At 34.6% G+C, this 20,839-nt stretch overlaps 1 protein-coding gene across 1 annotated transcript in view; it reads right to left on the reverse strand.

The window, feature by feature from the left end:
* Nucleotides 1–3,559: 3,559 nt before the first annotated feature.
* Nucleotides 3,560–20,839, reverse strand: part of SYT10 (synaptotagmin 10) — a 60,581-nt gene continuing 43,301 nt past the window's right edge. The window contains exons 4-7 of the mRNA XM_008054736.1: nt 10,834–10,954; nt 7,707–7,878; nt 5,213–5,342; nt 3,560–4,195 (exon numbers count right to left, since the gene is read on the reverse strand). Coding sequence (XP_008052927.1) covers nt 4,124–4,195; nt 5,213–5,342; nt 7,707–7,878; nt 10,834–10,954 — 495 coding nt within the window. The 3' untranslated portion in view covers nt 3,560–4,123. The remainder of the gene's footprint in view (nt 4,196–5,212; nt 5,343–7,706; nt 7,879–10,833; nt 10,955–20,839) is intronic.

Genomic DNA, 20,839 nt, shown 5'->3' on the forward strand with positions numbered 1-20,839 from the left:
ATACACATCTTTTGGTTAACTGTTAATGACAGATGACAAGTAATTACTAATACATCTTTTATTCAGTTCCCATTCATCTTAATTAACAGAATATTGAGTAACTATATAAGTCTTTAATGAAACAGAGAACTCTTACCTAAAACGGTATCACTGAATAACACTGGAAATAGAATTTAGTTTAATTAGCTCTGCTTCCCATGTAAAGCATAAACTCATTATTTTCATGTAAATAATGGGTCTTTAAAGCAGGTTCAGATGAATTATATCCTGAGCCATGTCACTGAATTTACTATTAATTGCTATGTCATAAGGTTTTTTGAGCAATGTTAAAGAAAATACTTTCCTCTAAAAGTTAAAATACAACAGAGTTTTATTGATTTTGCATCCCAATATCATTATTTCTCTATGCTTTAACATTTTTGTTTCACTATTATTTAATTCCATGGGGTCTTACTTTATTTTACCTTCAGTTCTTTTGAATCATTTATCATTGACAGTGATACATTTTTAGCTGAAAGGTTACATAAGTTTAGATCGATTAAAGTACCTCAGAACAACTGGAGTTTCTTTAAGAACAAGTTGTGAAGGAAACAGATCTCTGCATATTTTTTTAAATTTAATAGAGGTTTAAATGACTTTCTTAAATCTTTATCCACTCCAGTTGTTTTTGTTTTTTCTTAATTAGCAGGCATTTACATTACCTGGCTATTATCACAACTAAGGTGTCAAAAAATCACACTAACTCCATTCCATAAAAAATACATTCTTAAAAAATATCAAGTACTCTTTTGGAAGAGGTAAAGATATTATCGTGTGTTACCTGTTAAACTTTTGTGTTCCTTTTTTGTAATCTTTGGCTCTTTTGGAAACTCATTCTGAAATAAGTTATAATTTGTTTTATGGATAGTAAAGCTGATTCAGGGGTGAAAGTTTGACTCTTTCAGTTTTGAAGTAATCAATCATTGAATGAAAGCTTTAGGAGATTGATAGCTCTCTATTGAGTTGTAAAATTTTAAAACAATAAGCATTATAGGAGAATAACAGTTGAAAATGTCAATTAAATACCACAACCAAATAGGTTCAAATATGTTTGCTTTTATCTAAAACCTGAGTTCAGTATTGATCAGTTGTGATCTCCCTGCAGTAACTACAACGTGCACACACTTCCCAAAACTTCATAAGAAAGTGGGTGCTTGGCTCTGCTCTCCTATTTCTATTCCCCTGGCACTAGTCCTAATGATATTTGTTACTGAACTGTGATTATATTAATATGGTGATTTTTACATGTAAAATGAAATTCCAGAAACACAGAGCTGGCCTGATAAAAAAATTAAGATTGTCAAAAATATTATTAAGAAACCAGTATGAACAAATGTTTAGTTTGTGAAACATTTGTTCATTAGTTTGTGAAAAGACTGTGTTGTCTACAAACACGAATGTTATTTTCAAATTCAATTTACTGGTTCCCCGTTTGCTTATTGGTGAATCAGATAAGAACAAAAACAACAACAGCAAAAAACCTAAATTAAAGAGAATATCAGTATTGTTATGTTAATGAACCAACAAGTGCTTTTTCCTAGGCTTGGATTTGCTAAGTCCCTGAAGAAATCCCTGAAATTAGAAATTCATTATTATATAATTCATTATATACCTGAACTATAACTTCATAATGTGTCAGTACTGTCATTAAAATATAGTGTCCCACACAAAATAGAGGAGGATATTTCTAACATCAAACCTTACATTAAATACTGAAACTAAAAATATCTTCAATTACAAGCAGAAAGAAGATAAGTTATGTGTATATGGATGTGTGAACTGTGTAGGGTGAGGGGGTGTTGTGTTAAAAGGGTAAGATTACATTTCTATAATATAAACTATCATTTTGGACAATCATGCTTTATCAATCTGAGGGTAAACCTACTTTTATGTATTACATAAAAAATAAGTTGTGGTGAATTTCCCCTGTTTAATCTCTTTTACAGGATTAACAAATACTCTAGCATGATAAGCTAATTTTAACTCCTAAAAAACACTTTAAAAAATTATTTTTAAAGTATTGTAATCTATACGCCTCATTTTAAAGTCCCCTAATTGCCTGATGGTTCACCTTTTTTTCATCGCAGGCATTGGCTTTTTCTCCTTAAGAAAAAAAAGAAAGCAAGAGTTTCTAAGGGTCAATAAATCCTTAAACTATGTTTTTGGGTGAAAATAATTATTACACTTACTTAGGAAATGTAGTTGCTAATTTACTTTGAGCTACAGCTATATCTACTAATAAAACAATTATGTCCAAGAATGCCACTCTATTAAGAGTATAGTATTTTGTCTTCCCATTTACAAATTTTTTATTTTCCAGTAAAACAAAGAGTTTCAAAATAGAAAGTGTCATTTTCAATCTTTGTCTCTAGCAAGGGATTCTTAAAGGCTTGACAAAATAGCCAAGCATTTCCAACAGGTTTCTTCTGTTATTTTCAATGATAAAACGTTAGCTAGAACTACTTGTTTTCTTTAGGATGGCATAAGTATTTTTGAAAAATGTTTAGCAGAACTGTGTTTGCTTTTAAAGTATTAATATATAAAATGCTTACCTTAAAGTAACATTAATGCCTTCATTATGAGAGATGCCAATAAATAAAATTTCAAGGCTTTTAAAACAACTTTTAATATTTAGAAATAAGGGACTTTGTGGAAATAAAACTTTCATAATTACTTATAAAATTTTCTTGTCCTGATAAACATTTTTCATTTTCTTGCCTGTTTTTTCAAACTTCCTACCTTGGAATAATCTTGAAATATGCACTATCTATACTGCTATCTTCCAATAAGGGCTGAAAATGAGAACAACAACAAAATGACCTGATTTAAAAGAAAGTTTTGTTTTGTAAAAACATTTGCATAGTTTTTACATCTAGTGACCTGATACTTGATCCTTATAAAGGCAAATGCCTTTCATGAAAGCACTGGAGGTCTGGGCCTTTAGAATTAATTTTATTTTTATTACACATTAAAGTTGTATTGTTTATGGTATATTTCTATTGTTTGCTGAAAAATAAATCATCCTTTCTTTAAGAAAATACCCAATTTCAATGATTAGCTTCTGGTTGGATTTAAAAGTCACCATTACTGTGTACAATCTAAACAACAACAAGCACAGACAGTTTTGTTGTACCTTTGGTGTCTGTTAATGTGGTCCATTAGAAATACAGGATCTATATGACAGCTTCATGTCACAGAAAACACATGTCACAAAAACACATGTTACAGTACTTGAAAACTTACAAACACTTTAAAAATGAACTTCTGATTCTATTTACTTAGAAATACTAATGCTACATTTGATATTAAGATCATTAGAATTTAAAAAATATCAGTTAAACAGATATTTGAACTAATGTAACAGTAAGACAGTACAAAATGGTTGCCACAATGGCTCAATCTCCGTTTTTCAGCTACTAAATATTACTTCTAAAATTTATACTCAAAATGATTCTTTGAATTTACAGCTTTAGCTGTATGTTTTAGAGAACAAGCTTGAAAGACAAAGTTTTGAGTTCAGCAGAGCCAAACCTCACCAAGAAAAGAATTTGCTGAGAATAAAAGAAAAAAGTCTTCAGATAAGTAACATTAATTTGATTGCACAAGAATTTAATACTGTGTAATTTAAGTTCAAAATCTCCTTGTTTATATAGAACCATGTGCACAATTGGACATGAACACAGTTGTAACAAAATCAAAACCATACATGTGACATTTGCTACTTTATACAATAGCAGCATAAACTATATTTAATCTTAGATAAGTATTAATTCCTTAAAAATAAACTTATTTCTTTGCTTGTGCAAAGAACTACAACGTATTAAAACACTCTTTGTGCTAACAGGCATTTGACACGAAAGATAAAATGCCTTATGCTACTAAGGACTATTTGTATTCAAGTAAAATGTATTAAAATGTTCAAAATTAAAAAACAGACAATAAAAGTAAACAAAAAATTACACAAGTTTGTTCATTACCAGGTATATATTTTAAATGAGGAAATCAAACCTTCCACTTATTTTTTTTCTGATCCATTGAGCACATGGTCCTAGGTCCTTATTATAATGGTCTTATTTTGGAGGCATTACGGTGTGGAAGGTGGTTTGGGAGAAGAACAGGATCCTTGACTATCAAAACTGGTTGCCCGACCAGGTAACTAAAAGACAGTAATTTAAAAACATATTATCTAGTACAGAAATATAACACAGTGGTTTATTGCTACTCCCTTTTAATAGTGAATATTCAACCACAATACACAAGTCTCTAAAGTTCTGCCCTTCAGAACTTACCTTCTCAGGTAGCATGAGGGGACACAAATCTCTCATAGAATACACACTGAACCGGTACATAGATGTACACAGAGCAGCACTGTCAGACAACTATTTATGACTTCAGAATAATTTCACATTTTATGACAGGCTTTTAGCCCTTTTTTATAAAAAAAATTAATGGTTTACTATAGTAAGGGCAATTGCTATGAAAGAGCAATAAGAGGTTCAAGACACGAGAGACAGCATTCCATTTGTTCTAAGGGAAAACCTTGGAACTAGGTATTGCATAAAGTCATAGTAGAAACACAGAGAGGTTAAAGTAACTTGCCCAGGGTTCCACAATAAGTCGTCACATAGCAGAGCCAGGCCTTGAACTTGGGTAAGTTGATACTTCAATATTTTTAAAATCTGTGAGCAATTTTACCTCCTAATCTGAATTGAGGAAGACATATCTGTCCCCTTACACAGAAAAGTTGTATTAGGTGACAGTTCCTATATTAAGGAATTTTGGGAGAACTTTAGGTAAGGTGGCTGTTTTCACAAAAAAAGAGCACAACAATTCAGCTTCCGGTTTCTCATAAACTTACTAGATTGCTCCAGCACTCATTGATGTAAGCTTTCAGGCTATGCAAAGAAAAAAAACAGACTTGCAGTTTTTATTTTTATTTATTTATTTTTGTCCAAAGGAATATGAAGCCCAAGAATTGTAGTGGTTTTTAAATCCTAAAAGGCATATAGAACTTTAAATATGAAATGTTAGAGACTATGGGCCAAAAGCAAGAGCAATCTTTTAAAATCTTTTTTGACAAAGATGAATACACAAAATATCAGATAAAGGTTAACAAATAATATAAGCAAAAGAGATAACAAATAGAGTACATGTCAGGAACTCATGAGCTTACCTCCAGCAAAGGGTGCCAGTGTGTGATTGGTTTTCGGTGATAGGCCAGCATTTCATTCCAGTGGTCTCGCCCAAGACCCTCGGCATCCAGTCCTGTCCTACACACTCCTATGACCTCATTGTGTCCCACCCTATGATTCGTAGAATATTACACTTTCATTTCCAACATTCAAAGATAGATGGAGTTTCACACATCTCAGTAGAATTTGAAACATATGATTAAAGCACCAGAGTCTGTAATTTTGCAGCTTATATTATATCAGATCAAAGAAAAATCTTAAGCAAATCAAAATTTACTAAACAGTATCAAAATTAAAAAAATAAATTTGTGTAAGAAACCATCGCATTCCATTTTGGTGCTGTGTAAATTGAGTACATTTCATAATAATAAAAATGGTGTCAATGAAAAATGCCAGTAGGCCCTTACCCATATGATGAGTTGCTTTCTTGGAAGTGTCTTATTAAATTTATGTAAATCAAATATTGTTCTTCCCAAAAGGATTAATGCTTTATAATGATGTTTAGACTTCCCACCAAATGCAAAGTACTCATGTTTTGGTACATAAAACCATATTTAATCAACTCTAAATGATGTGTCAGTGTGTGTTACTGCTTGAACTATACTTAACAGGGCAGTGCTATGCTCAGTTCCATGGCATTTGACTTATTATTGCATAACAGAGAGCATACTGGACATTTCTATTTCCCATCATATCCTGCTTAAACAGCAATTAATCAAAATAATAACAGTTAATATTTTGGGGAGCTTATTATGTGCCAGTGTCCTAAGTAACTTAAATGACCTACTTAATCCTTACACCAAGACCATTATTATGGTCTCATTTTACATATAAATAAAGTGCCCAGAAGGTTAGGGAGTGACCTGACTTTATACATTTAGTAAGAGACAAAGGCAGAAGCTGAATAAGGGCAGTTGACACAAAAGTACATGTAGTGAAATTGCTTTCTAAGAACAGAATGTAATTTAAAGAAATTGCTACAGGGCTATTTTGACAGATATCTCTGAAGAGATTTTTGAGATGTTTTTAGAACATTTCATTACTTTTTTCCTGACCTCGATGCAAATATGTATATTTAGCATTATTTTCCTTAATATGAAGTTTCCCAAACAAGCATATTTTTAGAAATAAAACTTTAATCTTCCTGTTTTGCATCTTGTTAGAATCCATTTCCCTAGAATTTCCCAGATGACAAATGCTCAACTATATCCACCTGCACTCATTGCTGTGAGAAATCAATAGAGGTAATTGGTAAGGCAGAATAGGGAGGCTGATGAAAACATTTGCAACATTTTAGAGTTTGAAGTTTCATTCTAATTCAAGATTTCTTTCTCTCTAAATAGTCACAGGTTAAAAAAAATTCTTAGATATAAATTCATTTCAAATAGATGATGTAAATCATTTTATTTTTCAGTGCTTTTCTCCCTCTAGCTCTGGGTCAGAGGATAGCAAGTTAATTTCCCTAGGGTCCTGGTTACTACCATTTCATGATATGGACACTCTTTTTGTGTGTTTGTGTATGTGTGCTGTGTACCACTGATGTCACCATTAGAACATTAGAATAAAATTAATGTAGTAAGGCACTGTCTATGTGCTGATAATTTTGTAGGTTAAAGATACAGTTTGCCTTTCCAAAAAATTTATCAATATCAAAAGCAAAATGATAAAAATAAGAGTATAGTAAGTCCCAAATAAGAGAAATAAACCTTTAGTAGGACAAGAGTTCAGAGGTTGGTCAGCCAAGAAAGGCTTAAAGAGGTGTTGACATCAGCAAGGCTATGGAGTGCTGGCGGGATAAGACACAAGAGCAGAAGGACTTTCTAAATAAAAGGGAGAGTGGGAGGGTGAGGCAGGAGCTGCAGCATGAAGTTTTAGAGCTGCATCGGGGAGGCTGCAATTTATGAAAGGCAAATGGACTCAAAGTGTGTGAGCTGAAAGAACTTTCTATAAAGCAATGTGTTAACATTAGTGTGAAAGCATCAATGCTGCAGCACCATGGCCACTCTTCACCTGCCACTCGTGATCCTCCCTGCTCACAGTTCTAATCGTGTTAAGGTTTTACAAATGGGAAAAGTGAATTCCAAAGTGATTCTGTAACTTGCCCTCTCACACAGCGAGTTGATGGTAGAGCTCGGGTAAGCATCATGATACATTTCAGCTCAGTTGGCAAAACCAACTCTGTTGATTGTAATCTTTGTTATTACTGTAAAATGACTCCACATGACTGCCTACTTTAATGTATTGCATACTACTTCTGGATGCATTCTTTCATTGCCCCAGGTAGGTTTTAATAGAAAAAAATGACTTCTTTTGGGGGAAAAAAAATCCAGAAAACAATAAATTTCAAAGGAATCGTTTCACTCTTCACCATTTTAAATTATAACTGTTGTGGCAGCAAATGACCCAAGAAGCTAAATTTGGCCCTGCATATGAGTAGACACGGCTGCTCTTCAGTGAGTAGAGAGATACACGTACCTATCATAATCCATGACCGCAATGGAGAGGCTGACCTGGTCCACATTCTCTGGAGGGATGTCAAAAATAATGGCCTCATTGTACACGGGGTTTAGAGTGTTTTTCTTCGTAGTTGTTTTCCTCTTTTTTAATCTTCGACCCTCACACATCAGAGACACTTTGACGTAAGGATCTAGAAGTAGGAAGGTAATTTTATTAATAGTACAAAGCATAAGCAAAACTGTAGTTAATTTTCACTAAATAAGAAAACTGGCATATTAAGCCCTTTAGTATTACTGGTTTTAAATCCAAATGACTTTTTTGGATGACAACTGATTATTTAAGACTTCTTACTTTAAATGTAAATTATTTATCCTGAATAAACTAGAAAAAAATTAACTGGATCTCTCTGTTTCTAATGCAAGAGAAAACCAACAAATTTATTAAGCCAATTTAGAACTGTAATGCAATTATTAGCCACAGATATTTGAGGACACATTTTGTTAGAAGTTGTTTAGGGGGAATGTAACCCTAGTAAGAATAACTGTCGTAAGGTAGTTACTTTAATTTAGAATAAGAAGACTAAAACCCATGAAAGACTTAGAAACACTGTGTCTATACAGGTATAAATAATTATGATGAGTAAAAATCAGAAAGCAAGAACTAAATTATGCTTGGAATTTTTCTCAATTGCTGGAAAAGATACGAAGCATCATTTTAGTCATAGTGTTAGTGTTTGATAGGAAGCTTGTATTGAAGCACTGATCCCTACAAATAATTTACTACATGAACAAAGGGAAAAAATTGGTTTAAAGATGGCCACACAGAAGGCTCCTGATATGACATTGTCTATATGATGTCAATTAGACAATGGGCCAAAGGAATCATAGTTGTTAACAAGTTCTACTACAGCTGACTTGACTTGTATCCTTTTACCCTTACCAGAATAGAAAAATTGTTACAGTGTTATAGAAGATTATATGATATCATAAAAAAATTCTAACAAACCTTACTTTTGTACCTTTTTATTCAAAGCAGGCATGGCTTTGGGAGGTAGTGCTGGCAAAGAGGTAAGCATGAAGATAGCTAAAACAATCGGTGTCTGCTCTATTTTCATTTTTTTTTTTTTCATTCTGGCCATCTTTCCACTGTAGTGCCACCGTTTCTCCCCCCCTTTTCTTTAGTAATAAATTTTATTTCCTTTGAATAAGCCAATATGATGGTAGCATTAAACCTGAGCAGGTGAATGCTTCTTAAACTCTACAAAAATGTGTTTGTATATTTCAAACACACTTCCATTAAGGAACAAAATGTATTCTGAGGCTAGAAATAGGGTATATAGGGGAAAACAAGATAACAGGTCAATGTTAATATCTATTTCCCATTTATTTTCAAATTTTTTAATGTTAGGAAGGTGTTCTAAGGAAGAAGCTCTCTTCTATGATACACTTTTGAGCCCTCAGGCCTTCTCATTAACCATGGGGATGAGGCATGGATTATCGTTTGCTACTCCCATCACGTCTCTATATCTCTCTGCTTGTGACAGGATAATTTACTGCCTCCTTAGTTGATATGCAAACCTGTTGTGAGGATTAATGAGGTGGTGCTCTTAAATCATGAGCTCCTCTGATGAAAGCTTTATATAAATAAAAAGTAATCTTGTATTTAATTACAACTTTGATGCTCTTTTCTTGTCTTAAAATTTTATCTCTTTTCATACATGGAAAAAAAAGAGTAGAATAAACAATAATTTGCAAAGTACATTATTTATCTTAAATTCTCAACATTAACTGATCCAACATTTTTTCACCAAATTAACATAGAATTTACATGCTGTTCTACCTTTACTACACACTATGTATTGTGAATTTTACAAAGGAAGAGGCTGGGTACGGTGGCTCATGCCTGCAATCTCAGCACTTTGGGAGACTGAGGCGAGAGAGTTGCTTGAGCCCAGGAGTTCGAGACCAGCCTGGGCAACATAGCAAGAATGCATCTTTACAAAAATAAATAAATAAATAAATAGGCAAACAAACATCATAACATAGTGCAAAAATGAAGATATCAAGATGATAGAGTTGCACACTAAAAAATATTTCTCTTATTTATCTCCCTCCTCTTCACCCCTTGGTTTTTGTGTACCACTCCACCAGTATTCTTATGCAAATATTAGCAATATGGCTGTATGTTCTAAAATTCCCCTTTCATATACAGAAGGATGTGTAATAGTCATGTTTGTTTTTGTATCTTCTCTTTTACTCACTTATCTATCTTGAAGGTATTTCCACACCAGAACTTAGAGTTCCCTTATGCTTTTTGTGATTTGAACATGGTTTTCTTTCTTGTTCTGAGGAACCTCAAATTTATAGACTCCCCCCACAAAATTTCATCCTTTACTATATCTCTACTACTATTTCTTATTTCTGTTTAACTTAACAAATACTTACTGACCTTCCTTCCCTTTATTTATCATTTTCCTCTCACAGAGTTGTGCAACTGTTCACATATTAAATTATAAATACTCCTCCAGCTCTTTAAGTGATTTAAAGGGCTGAAAGAGCAAGATATAGCTTTATCTCTTTATTAAAGATAGCCCAACAGAAATTTCCTTCAAAAATTGCTTTCAGAAACCTCAAGAAGCATTCATTTATTTTATTATTTCTTTCAGATCCTACAGATGCCTAAATTTTTAGTTAGAAAGATGGCAAGAATGCAAATGTAGATGGTGGTCTTGGAACATGGCTGTTTCTCTTCAGATGAGGTGAGGTAAATAAATTCAAACTAAATCTGTCTTCATATGGCCCTCACCCACAGCTTAAAGTCTAGGAATCTTTCTTTGTAGACAACTCACTAGCTGGAAGCAGAGGACTGAGTGTTAAATTAAGTATTTTTGAGATAGAACTAAATGGTAGAGAAAGAAATAAAAGTAAAAATCCAAGTTCAATCTAATTCATCTACTTTTTAAAGTTTCTTAATGATAATGTAAATAAAACAGGTAATTAAAAAAATTTTAATTTGTAATCTTTTTTTACCCCTTTTTATCGTATCCCAATACAGACAAATAGTTCAATGGCCACGTATAATTTTAGTTCCTGGAATATTTTATTTGGGAATGTGCCCTTGACCCTCTGGTCAATTGTGTACATACCTGATGAGCCAGTAATATCCATTGCCTTCAGATTCCTGCACTTGATGACTGTCAATGTCATACGCCCAGCCGTCGGTAAATAACAAAGGGAAAACATAATTTCACCCAGATCTATACTTTCCTAGAAAAGCAATCGGTAATGTTAGCAATTTAAAACACCAAAGAGTGAAAACAACATTCATATAATGAAAGACGTTGAATTAAAAAAAGTCACTTTAATAAAATATTGAAATGTCATTTTATATTCGTTTATTGAGGATACAGATAACATGGCAAAACAGCTGTTCTGAATGTAGTAAGAACAAAGAATGTTGAACCTAACACAGTCAAAACCAGGTTGCTCACTCTACCCTTTCCTATCTTATCTTCCAAAACCAATTCCTCTGTCAGCATTTCCACAATCAACAAATAGCATCACAATTCATTCCGTGGCTGAAGCCAATAACCTAGTAGTCACTTTTATTTGTATTTTCCCCTCACTGCTATGTCCAACTCATGGGCAGTCATGTCTACACTATTACAAAATATATTCTAAGTCAGTGAATTTCTCTTCAGCTCTACTACTACCATTTAAGTTACCATCACCTCTTGTTAGGATTACTTTACTAGCCTCTAAAACTGATCTCTCATTCCAGAAGTTAATCTTCACACAACAGTCAAAGTGATCAGTTATGAGATGCAAATCAAATTATATCACTCTCCTACTTAAGACCACCTAAGGATTCACAACTGTACTGGAATAAAATTCGAACATCTGGGCTATAATCTCAGCACTTTGGGAGATCAAGGCAGGAGGATTGCTTGAGCACAGGAATTTGAGACCAACCTGGGAAACATAGTGAGACATCATCTCTATAAAAAATTACCCAGGCGCGATGGCCATGCCTGTGGTCCCAGCTACGAGGGAGGCTGAGGCAGAAGGGTCTCCTGTGTCTAGGAGATTGAGGCTGTGGTGAGCCGTGATTGTGCCACTGCACTTCAGCCTGGGCAACAGACTGAGACCCCCCCAACACAAAAAAAAAAAAAAAAAAAAAAGGAAAAAAATTCAAGCATCTTACCTTGGAATTTAAGTACTTTTCCCCCTTATATCTTTATATGGCTGACTTCTCACCATATGGGACTCAGCTCAAATAACACTCCTCCAGTGAGGCCTTCATTGTAAGGTGCAACAACCCCTTCCTTTCCTATATTCACTCCACTCTCAGATCCTTCACAGGTTTTTTTTATAGCACTTATCACTGTCTGATATAATCTTTTAAATTCTTTTTGTCCCCTGACCCTCCTACATAACATCCAGGAGAGCGGGTTTCTTGGCTGTCTTATTTTCTACATCTTATTGAAGTGCCTGGTGCATGGCTGGTTCTCAGCATAGTTTTTTTGAAGGAATGAATGTTACTTAATTAATCTGGCTAAAACCTGAACTGTGTTTTGTTTGTTTATAAAACATAACTTCCCACAGTACCCTGATATAGATTTATATGTTGTCTTTGACTGTATAGATGGTGGAAAATGAAAATGAATGTGGACAATGGAAAATTTAAGATGCCCTTCAAAGAGTCATTTACAGGATTCAATCAAATCATTCCTCATAAGACAATTTGTCATAGGTTTACCTTTGGAAGAAATAAATTGCTGACTATGCACCCAGGTCCACAGAACTAGGCTTTTAAAGTTTCTTCACACTGAACTGTTAACGTCATTGTGTTTAACTCTTAAAGCTCAGATATGTTATTCTTATTTCTTCACCATGGTCTAGAAAGTTTAGGGCCTAGTAATTAAGAGTTAGTTAAACTTGAGTTTGACTCTCCTCACTTTTCTATTTCCTAACTGTGAGATTTCGGGAAGTTAAAGGAAGCTTTGAATCTTTGAAACTTCATTTTCACATTGAGGATAATGCTTACTTCACAGGGGCTGTAAGCATTAAATGAGATAATATAAATAAAGCATAACGCATTTAACACAGTGTCTGGCATATGATAAAGAATGTTGTTTTATGGGAGGCTGAGGTGAGTGGATTGCCTGAGTCTGCGGGTTCGAGACCTGCCTGGGCAACTTAGTGAGACCTCATCTCTACAATAAATCAAAAAAATTAGCTGGGTGTGGTAGTGCATGCCTGTAGTTCCAGCTACATGGAAGGCTGAGGCGGAAGGATCGCCAGAGCCCAGCAGGTCAAGGCTGCGGTGGCTGGGAGCGGCCACTGCACTGTAGTCTAGGCGACAGAGTAAGACTCAACTCAAAAAAAAAAGAATGTTGTTTTATTCACTGCTGCATTGTTAGCACAGAGTGCGATATCTTACATACATTTCAGGTGCTCAATAAGCAAAACTTAATAATTAGAAGCAGTTATTATTTTTGCAAGAATATTAGCATACAAGTATTTTGAATCAAAAGTACACAATTGAGTCTCCTCCAGGCTGATGAATTGCTGCAGATTAAGTCCAGGGAGTAAGATCCCGTTGGAAAGGGCCAAGAAAAAACAGGAAGACCACAACCTCCTACTAAGGAAGAGCCTAATTTGTCACCACTTAACAATTTTGAGTAGTATTTGCTAGTCACAGCGGTAGGCATTGTGGACACAAAGACAGGCATGGCATGGTTTTGTGCTTGAAGTTCTCAGTTGAGAAGGTAGGCTATAAAAAGCTAAGAAAATAAGTCTGAATACCATTTTTATCTGATGATTCTCTCCTTGTGTCTCTTTCTGTTTCTCTTTCCAAGTGTTAGGCTTAGTCTACGGGCTGAACTTTTCTGTCTGATAGCCATTCCTATTTCTCTTATTGGATATTTCTCCTTTCAGTTGCTATCAATAGTTGGAGGCATATTTTGTTTCCAGTTGATCAAATTAAGGGATCTTTCTATGAATGTAGAGCATGATACCAGCTTCTACCAAGAAATATGGTGGGGGTGATGATGAAGAAGCCAGGAAAGAAATGAGAGTCCAACAGGAAATGCACCACATGAAAACAGAAAAAAAGTACACAGAGTTATCTAAAAGGATTAACAAATAAAACACATTTCCACGTGTCTGATGGATATGGTGTTATTTTTATACACTAAACCATCTGTGAAGGTAATTTCTCTACTTTTTAAAATTTACTACAACATGCTTATTGAATGGAACAAGAAAAGTTTGGTTCCATCTCTCAAAGATCTTTTCTATGGATTCAGTTGCAAGATAATTTTGACTATCTATTGTTGACAGGTATTTGATAAACCTGGAGAAGTTAAACTGAGGATTTGATCAAAACATGAACCCAAATAAATGAGAAGCACAGAGTGCCATTAAAGGGCATCTTCCAGCAGCTTTGTATTACAAGCTGGCTGGCTTTATGCCGACTCCAATAGTAAGAACTCTACTTGAATAATCACACCTCATGTAATCAGAAGTTTTAAGGATACTGAAATGAACTAGGTGGCAAAAATAAATGTAAGAGATGCATGTATAATAATGCAAAAAAAAGTTTAAGTCTTCATTAGGCTAAATTTTTTCTATCCTGAAGAATGAATGTAAAAGAACAAACTGCCTACATACTGCAAAGGGCAGAATACTCTAAGGTAAATACCAATATTCTTAAACTTTTAAATCTGGAAGTGATCTGAGAGCTAATTATGAGAAAATAAACTTAATGAAGGTAAACGACTGCATGACCTTAATAAAGGTCCTATAACGTCTAATGTGAAACTCTAGATTTTGGCTTCATTGCTCTGAGCTACTAAGTGCATTAATTCTCAGGAGCCTCCACTGATTCTGTTCCCATACTAATACTCCAGCACCAGCAAGTTGATGAAGTTTTAACTGCCTCTTCTCAATCTGCTCCATACCACTGTGGTTTCTAAGGCCATCCTCAGCCCAAACAATCCAACTTCTCTAGTGCCCAGACAAGAATCAGAAAACAAGTTGAAAGATTTCTAAACATATAGCATAAATGTAAGAAAACTGTACCTTAAGGTGCTTTTACATAAAAAGACCACACCATTTCTTATTCAACACATTTTTACTATTATTTTAGATATAATTCTAACAAGAATGTTTGCTTGATATATCAATCTACAGCAGGCCAAAACTCACACATGAAATGTGGAGATGGGATATTAATAGCTGTAATGTGTAGTGAAGGCAACAATAAAGAATAGCTACAAAGACACAAAATTGATTTTTTTAAAAAAGCACAAATTCTGAAAAGGATAGCAATCTGGAATCATTTTGTATTAAGGAGGCCTAATCATAATAATTTCTCAATAACATAAACTTTTAGCATTTTATTACAGATGTAAACAGTAATTAATATTCAAAGTGATGACTTTGAGTCATCAAAGAAAGGAACTATATGATAGGCTCTGTTTCAAAAGGTACACTATTTTTCAGTATTATTTTTATTCAAAATGCTTACAATGTTTAAAGTGGTAATTTCAGCTTGAAATGAGTAAGGTTTTGAGTTTCTGAAAACTTTATTTATGTGAAATCTCATTTTTTGCAAGTTTATATAAATCTGAGTTTCCCAGATTAACTTTTGAAAAATTCTTGTGTCTTTGAAGAAATAACCATTTGAAAGCCTGCTGTAAAGTCCAGTTAGACTATAGTGTTCCATAAAATTCCTTTCACATACGATCTTTACTTTATTCTCATACACACTAATTTATTTAGCTGAACATTCACAGTGACAAACTTCTGAGTCTATACTTGGAAAAGGGGTTCATGACAAAAGGCTAAGCTGGGTCAGGAGTTTGGATACTTGATTTCTTTATCTTTGCTCCACCAAAACGGAGTGAGTAGATAAAGATCAGTTTCTCATGATTGACTATAGTCAACTTCACAGACATAGTCAGTATACTTTTTTTAAAAAATGTATTCTTTCTTCCAAATAAAAATAAAAGTCCCTGGAAAGATAAGTTGATATGCAAATATAAGCATTGCACATTCTATTACAGTACTAACTGAACTAATAGTAAAATCAAGTTGTAGCAATTGAGTGTGAGATAGAAAGGAGGTTGATTAAAGGTTTCACAACTAGAGGGTTTAAGAATTGAGGGAGGCATTTCTAGCGGGAATTAATAGTTACATTTGGGATTTCACAGGGACAAAGAGGAACAATGTTGAGCTAGGCTTGGTGGCTCAGCCTGTAATCCCGTGCCTTTGGGAGGCTGAGGTGAGTGGATTGCCTGAACCCGCGGGTTCGAGACCCGCCTGGGCAGCGAGACCTCATCTCTACAATAAATCAAAAAATCAGCCGGGCGTGGTAGCGCATGCCTGTAATTCCGGCTACGCGGAAGGCTGAGGCGGAAGGATCACGGAGCCCAGCAGGTCGAGGCTGCAGTGGCCGGGAGCGGCCACTGCACTCCAGTCTGGGTGACAGAGTGAGACTCCAACTCAAAAAAAAATAAAAAATAAAAAATAAAGAGGAACAATGTTGTATGTGAGTACTATAATAAATAATCAGAAATAAGAAGGGGCAGAATGTGTTGAGAAATATGGGATTTGGTAACATGTCAAAGGAGGTTTAAGCTCTAGGTAGTTATTTGAAGGCATCTATAGGCAATAGGGATCCAAAGGTATTGGTGACATGAAAGAGTGGGAGCTTGGCAGAATGGAAAGGGAATAGGTTCCTGGGTTGGAAAAGCTGGAGTTAAAATCCTAAATCTTCCATGTTCTAATTCCCAAGCACACAGCAAAAATACTTGACTTCTCTGAGCTTGAGTTTAATTGCAAGTAAAATGGGGACAACACTATCTACTTTGCAAGATAGGTATCAACATGTAAAGTGCCTGATATAAACAGACAATAATAAAACAAATGCTAATGATATTAATAAAATTAATATTTGAAAAACATTTCTTTATCTTGAGTAGGCTAGATTAAGATGAAAAAAGAGAAGAGAAAGGCCATTGAAGAAGGTGTTGGCTGAGGAAAGGTTTGAATTCAGCAATATGTCGGGAAGTAAGAATCATTAAGACTTATTGAAAAACAATCCTTTAAACAATTGGTTGCTATGGTGACAGCAGTTAGCACATCCACTTAGCAGCCTAAATGCAGCCTGCCTTCCACATTTCCTTAGTGGTAAGAAAACAGATAGTTTTCTTCACACTGTTAAAAGCAAGATGTATTACTAGATCAAATCAAGTTACTAGTGTTTCATTCACCTGTCCACAAAATGAAACTCAGTGAAATACAGACCCCAAATGGGTCTACCAGATTCAAACTACTGTAAAATTTTTATTTCTTCCTGACTCACATCCCTCAATCACCTGAGAAAATCACGCAATTCAACCTAGAACAATTTACTTACTCTCACTTGACCTCACTTTCCCTGGTATAACATGAAGGCATTAAAAGAGATGCTAAGTTAATTTATTTTGTAGCTCTAACATTTTGCAATTTTAAGCACTGGTAAATATTGAAAGCTAGGATATATACATAGCATATATAGTCTAGGCATGTTCAAGAATGTCTGGACAAGCTCTTTCAGGCTTTGCTATAGTGTTAGCAGAGTCTCATTGAAAAGACCACAGAGATCAATTGGTACTAACAGCTCAATTTCAAAGTCAAGAACAAGTGTTTATTTAAAAAACTTTTATTTAAATTTTCTAGCAATGTGTTGGATGAGAAAAAAATACAACTTTCACGGCAGAGAGTATCAGGGTTGATCTGGCTGGGGATTCATTAGGAAAGACCACACGGGATACAAATGTACGATGTCATCTATATTCTACTCTGGCTCTGCTAAAATTCTCTGGGGATTCCCTGATATGTGTTGGACACACAGGGTTATGATATGAAGTCTGAACTCCTTGATATGACACATGTTACCCCTAACAATCTGGCCCCTAAATTTTTTTCTACCTTCATCTTACAAATTTCTTGTTATCCTCCCCATAATCCCAAAATTCTGCATCCTAGCTATACCAAATGCCAGGTCAGTCTCTAAACTTTTACTTATTCAATAACATGCTCATATTTATTGAGAGCATCCAAAATGCCAGGTACTCTTCTAGTCATTGGGGGAATGCCGATGACCAAGACAAAATTTTTCTCCTCTTACGGCTTATATGTGATTTTGGACAAGTTAGTTAACATTGAAGAACATCACACAATTAATTATAGGAAAGGAATAACACAGGTTTGTATAATTTTAAAGTATATGCTTTTTTGATCAAGTGTTGTAAATGCTTTTTAGAAGGATTCTTGGGTTTTAATTATAGGAAGAGTGATGAGAGGTATTTGACTCTTCTCACTAAGATCTGAGAGGGCTTCAGAGGTAGGTGACAATGTGAAGCTTGAAGAATGAGTAAAGACAAATTGAAAAAACAGAGAGTGCAACACACAAAGAGGATGTGAGGGGAGTTTTGGAGTGTCCAATAATGATTCAGCAGGTCAAACAGAAAGCATTGGTTCTGGCAATGCCAGGGTGTGATTTGTTGCCATTCAAATCATTCTCCTAAATGGCTCTTCCTTGGGAATACTTAATCAGATTACTTTTGATTTTCTCAGCCATCAGGATGAGATCCATTTTCATGGCTGATGATTATCTGGAAAGGTTGCAGTTAGAGTTAAAAGGAATTATATATAAAGATAATATACGTCATGAGCCCAGTTTGCAGCCTGACACATAATAGATGTTTAAAAAAATACTACATTTTTTCTTGTTCGTATCAATTTTTTCTGGGGTCAATGATTGGTATAAGGTTGGTGATCAATAAAAAGCTCATTGAATGAATAAATATCTCATAAAGGCATCAGGCCAGGCCATGACTTTAGTTGCAACTAAGACATCTACTGTTTAAAGGAGTGAAGACTATCCAGAAACGAGAGAACAAGAGACATGAGATACTTTTCACGTTGTGGTCTCTGTGAGTGAAAATCCTTAGAAATGTACACGGACTTGTTCACATATGATGGCACTGGGAATGTAATAAACTAATAATCATAACAGTTTTGAGCCATTTAAAGATACATGAAAGGTTTTGTGAGTTGTAGTTAGAGACTTAGCTGTTAGTTTACCTGTTAGTTTTATTGAACCGTGTTTCTGTCTTTGTCACTCTATAATCTGGTATTATGTTTGCTATAATTCTATAGTACATTCAAATTTCATTTTCAAATTTATCCCTAAGATCTATAAATTGCATCTTTTCTTTGTACATCGGACCATCTCTCCCAAACAGCCAGCACGTGCAGTCTAGTAACTCTATGTGGCAAATGGCAAAGAGGAAAAAGCTGTTTGACAGAGCACAACAAGGAAATGTAACATTATAACCCTTCTTTAGTTTCTAGCCACTTTTCCCCCTTTTCTTTCAAAGAATGATGATTTTCCTTTCTGTCTTTCCTCCTTTTCCCAGTGATTTTGATTAAACAAAATTTCATTGTGTTCCATAGAAATGGGAGGAGGAATGGGAAAAGGAGACTTGTATTACAAAATCTAGTAAGATCACTGGATTTGTACATTATATTTTCATTATTGATTCTTTTCCACCTTCTCCACTTGAAGACAAAGAAAATGCTCACCAGGTACCCCTTAGCAGGATACCCTTGTGTTTCTGCACCAAAAAAAAAAAAAAAAAAAAAAGAAATGTATTTCATATTAAGCACATAATCTCAAGCATTGTGTTTGGCCATGGCACAAAGTACCATGAAATTTGGCTAAAGTCAGGTCAGAAAGTGGGCAGAGAACATGGCAGTGTTAGAGACAGGATAATTATAAACCCCACTGGGTAGAGCATGATTAATGATTAAAAGTAACTACCCAGAACTACTACTTCCAGGGATGCTGCTTATGTCTCTGCTTGATGAGAGACTCATCTTCAGTCCCATCCAAGTAGGAAATAACTATATACCAAAATGACTGAGCTCTTATCTTATCCAACACAGTCATGTAATTTAATTACCAAGAGCCATGAAGTGCTCAGGCTATAGAGACGGAGCTGAGACCTTAAAATAATATTTCCCTGGTTCAACAAATCAAGGCTCATAACTATCTGTGTAATGAAGATGTTGAAGCAAAGGGATAATAGGCTATCATGGAATCACAGATAACAGCAACTTGGGACACAAGGAATAGATACAAATTTGATAACAATCCTTACCTTCATAAGAGAGAATCACAAGCTTTAGGTGAAAAAAACCAGAGACTAATTCTCAAACCTCAATTATCATTTATAGATAGGGGCACAGTAACTTGTGCAATAAACTGTATATAACACTCTTTGGAGTGTCTGATGCTTTCAAATGCTTTTATAAAATCCTTAAATTATTAATTAAAGGAATCCTTCTTAATATTTCTGTAGTAGACACCCAGTCTGAATGAACTTGGCTTTACTATGTTAGAGTTTATCTTAATTACATGGTTCTACTGCCCCTCAAAGTTTATACTTCACTTATTAACCACAAATCTTATTAATTCTAAGTGAGACCATGGCTCACTTCTAAACAAAAACTATCAATGGCCTCACATGTCACTCAGAATAAAAACCAAAGCTCTTTACATGGCAAGATGGACCAGATGACCTGATCTTCAACTATCTCTGTTATTTCACATCCCATCATTCTTATCAGAGAGTTCTTATATGAACACCCCATCTAGGATGGTCCTGCCCCACTGCCATTTTCTATCTCTTATGTTTCATATAAATATGCTTTAATTGTACATATTGTGTATTTTCTTCATTATTACCTGTCTCCCTTTTCTAGAACATAGGATTTATAGAATGGGGACATTTTATAGCTTAAGACACCCAGGGGAGTGTCAGGTAAACAGAAGAACTAAACAAAAGTTTGTTGAGCTGATGGATGTAAGATCCTTGCTCCTCTCTCTATAAGTAGATTATAAAATCAAAAAGAACATTAGCAATCTTGTTGGTATAATAACAGCCTGTTTGGAATAATAATCTGAGTCCAGTTATCTAAGCTCTTTTGTAGCTGAGTATTTGATAGATGCCAGCCTCCCTTTACTTATTATAGGGTGTGAGATTATGCACAGAATATTAAAAAAATCTAAAATCACTCTGAAAGCATAAATAA

The sequence above is a fragment of the Carlito syrichta genome, unplaced genomic scaffold (genome assembly GCF_000164805.1).
Source record: "Carlito syrichta isolate Samal-C Ts95f unplaced genomic scaffold, Tarsius_syrichta-2.0.1 Scaffold300780, whole genome shotgun sequence".
Classification (NCBI taxonomy): Eukaryota; Metazoa; Chordata; class Mammalia; order Primates; family Tarsiidae; genus Carlito; species Carlito syrichta.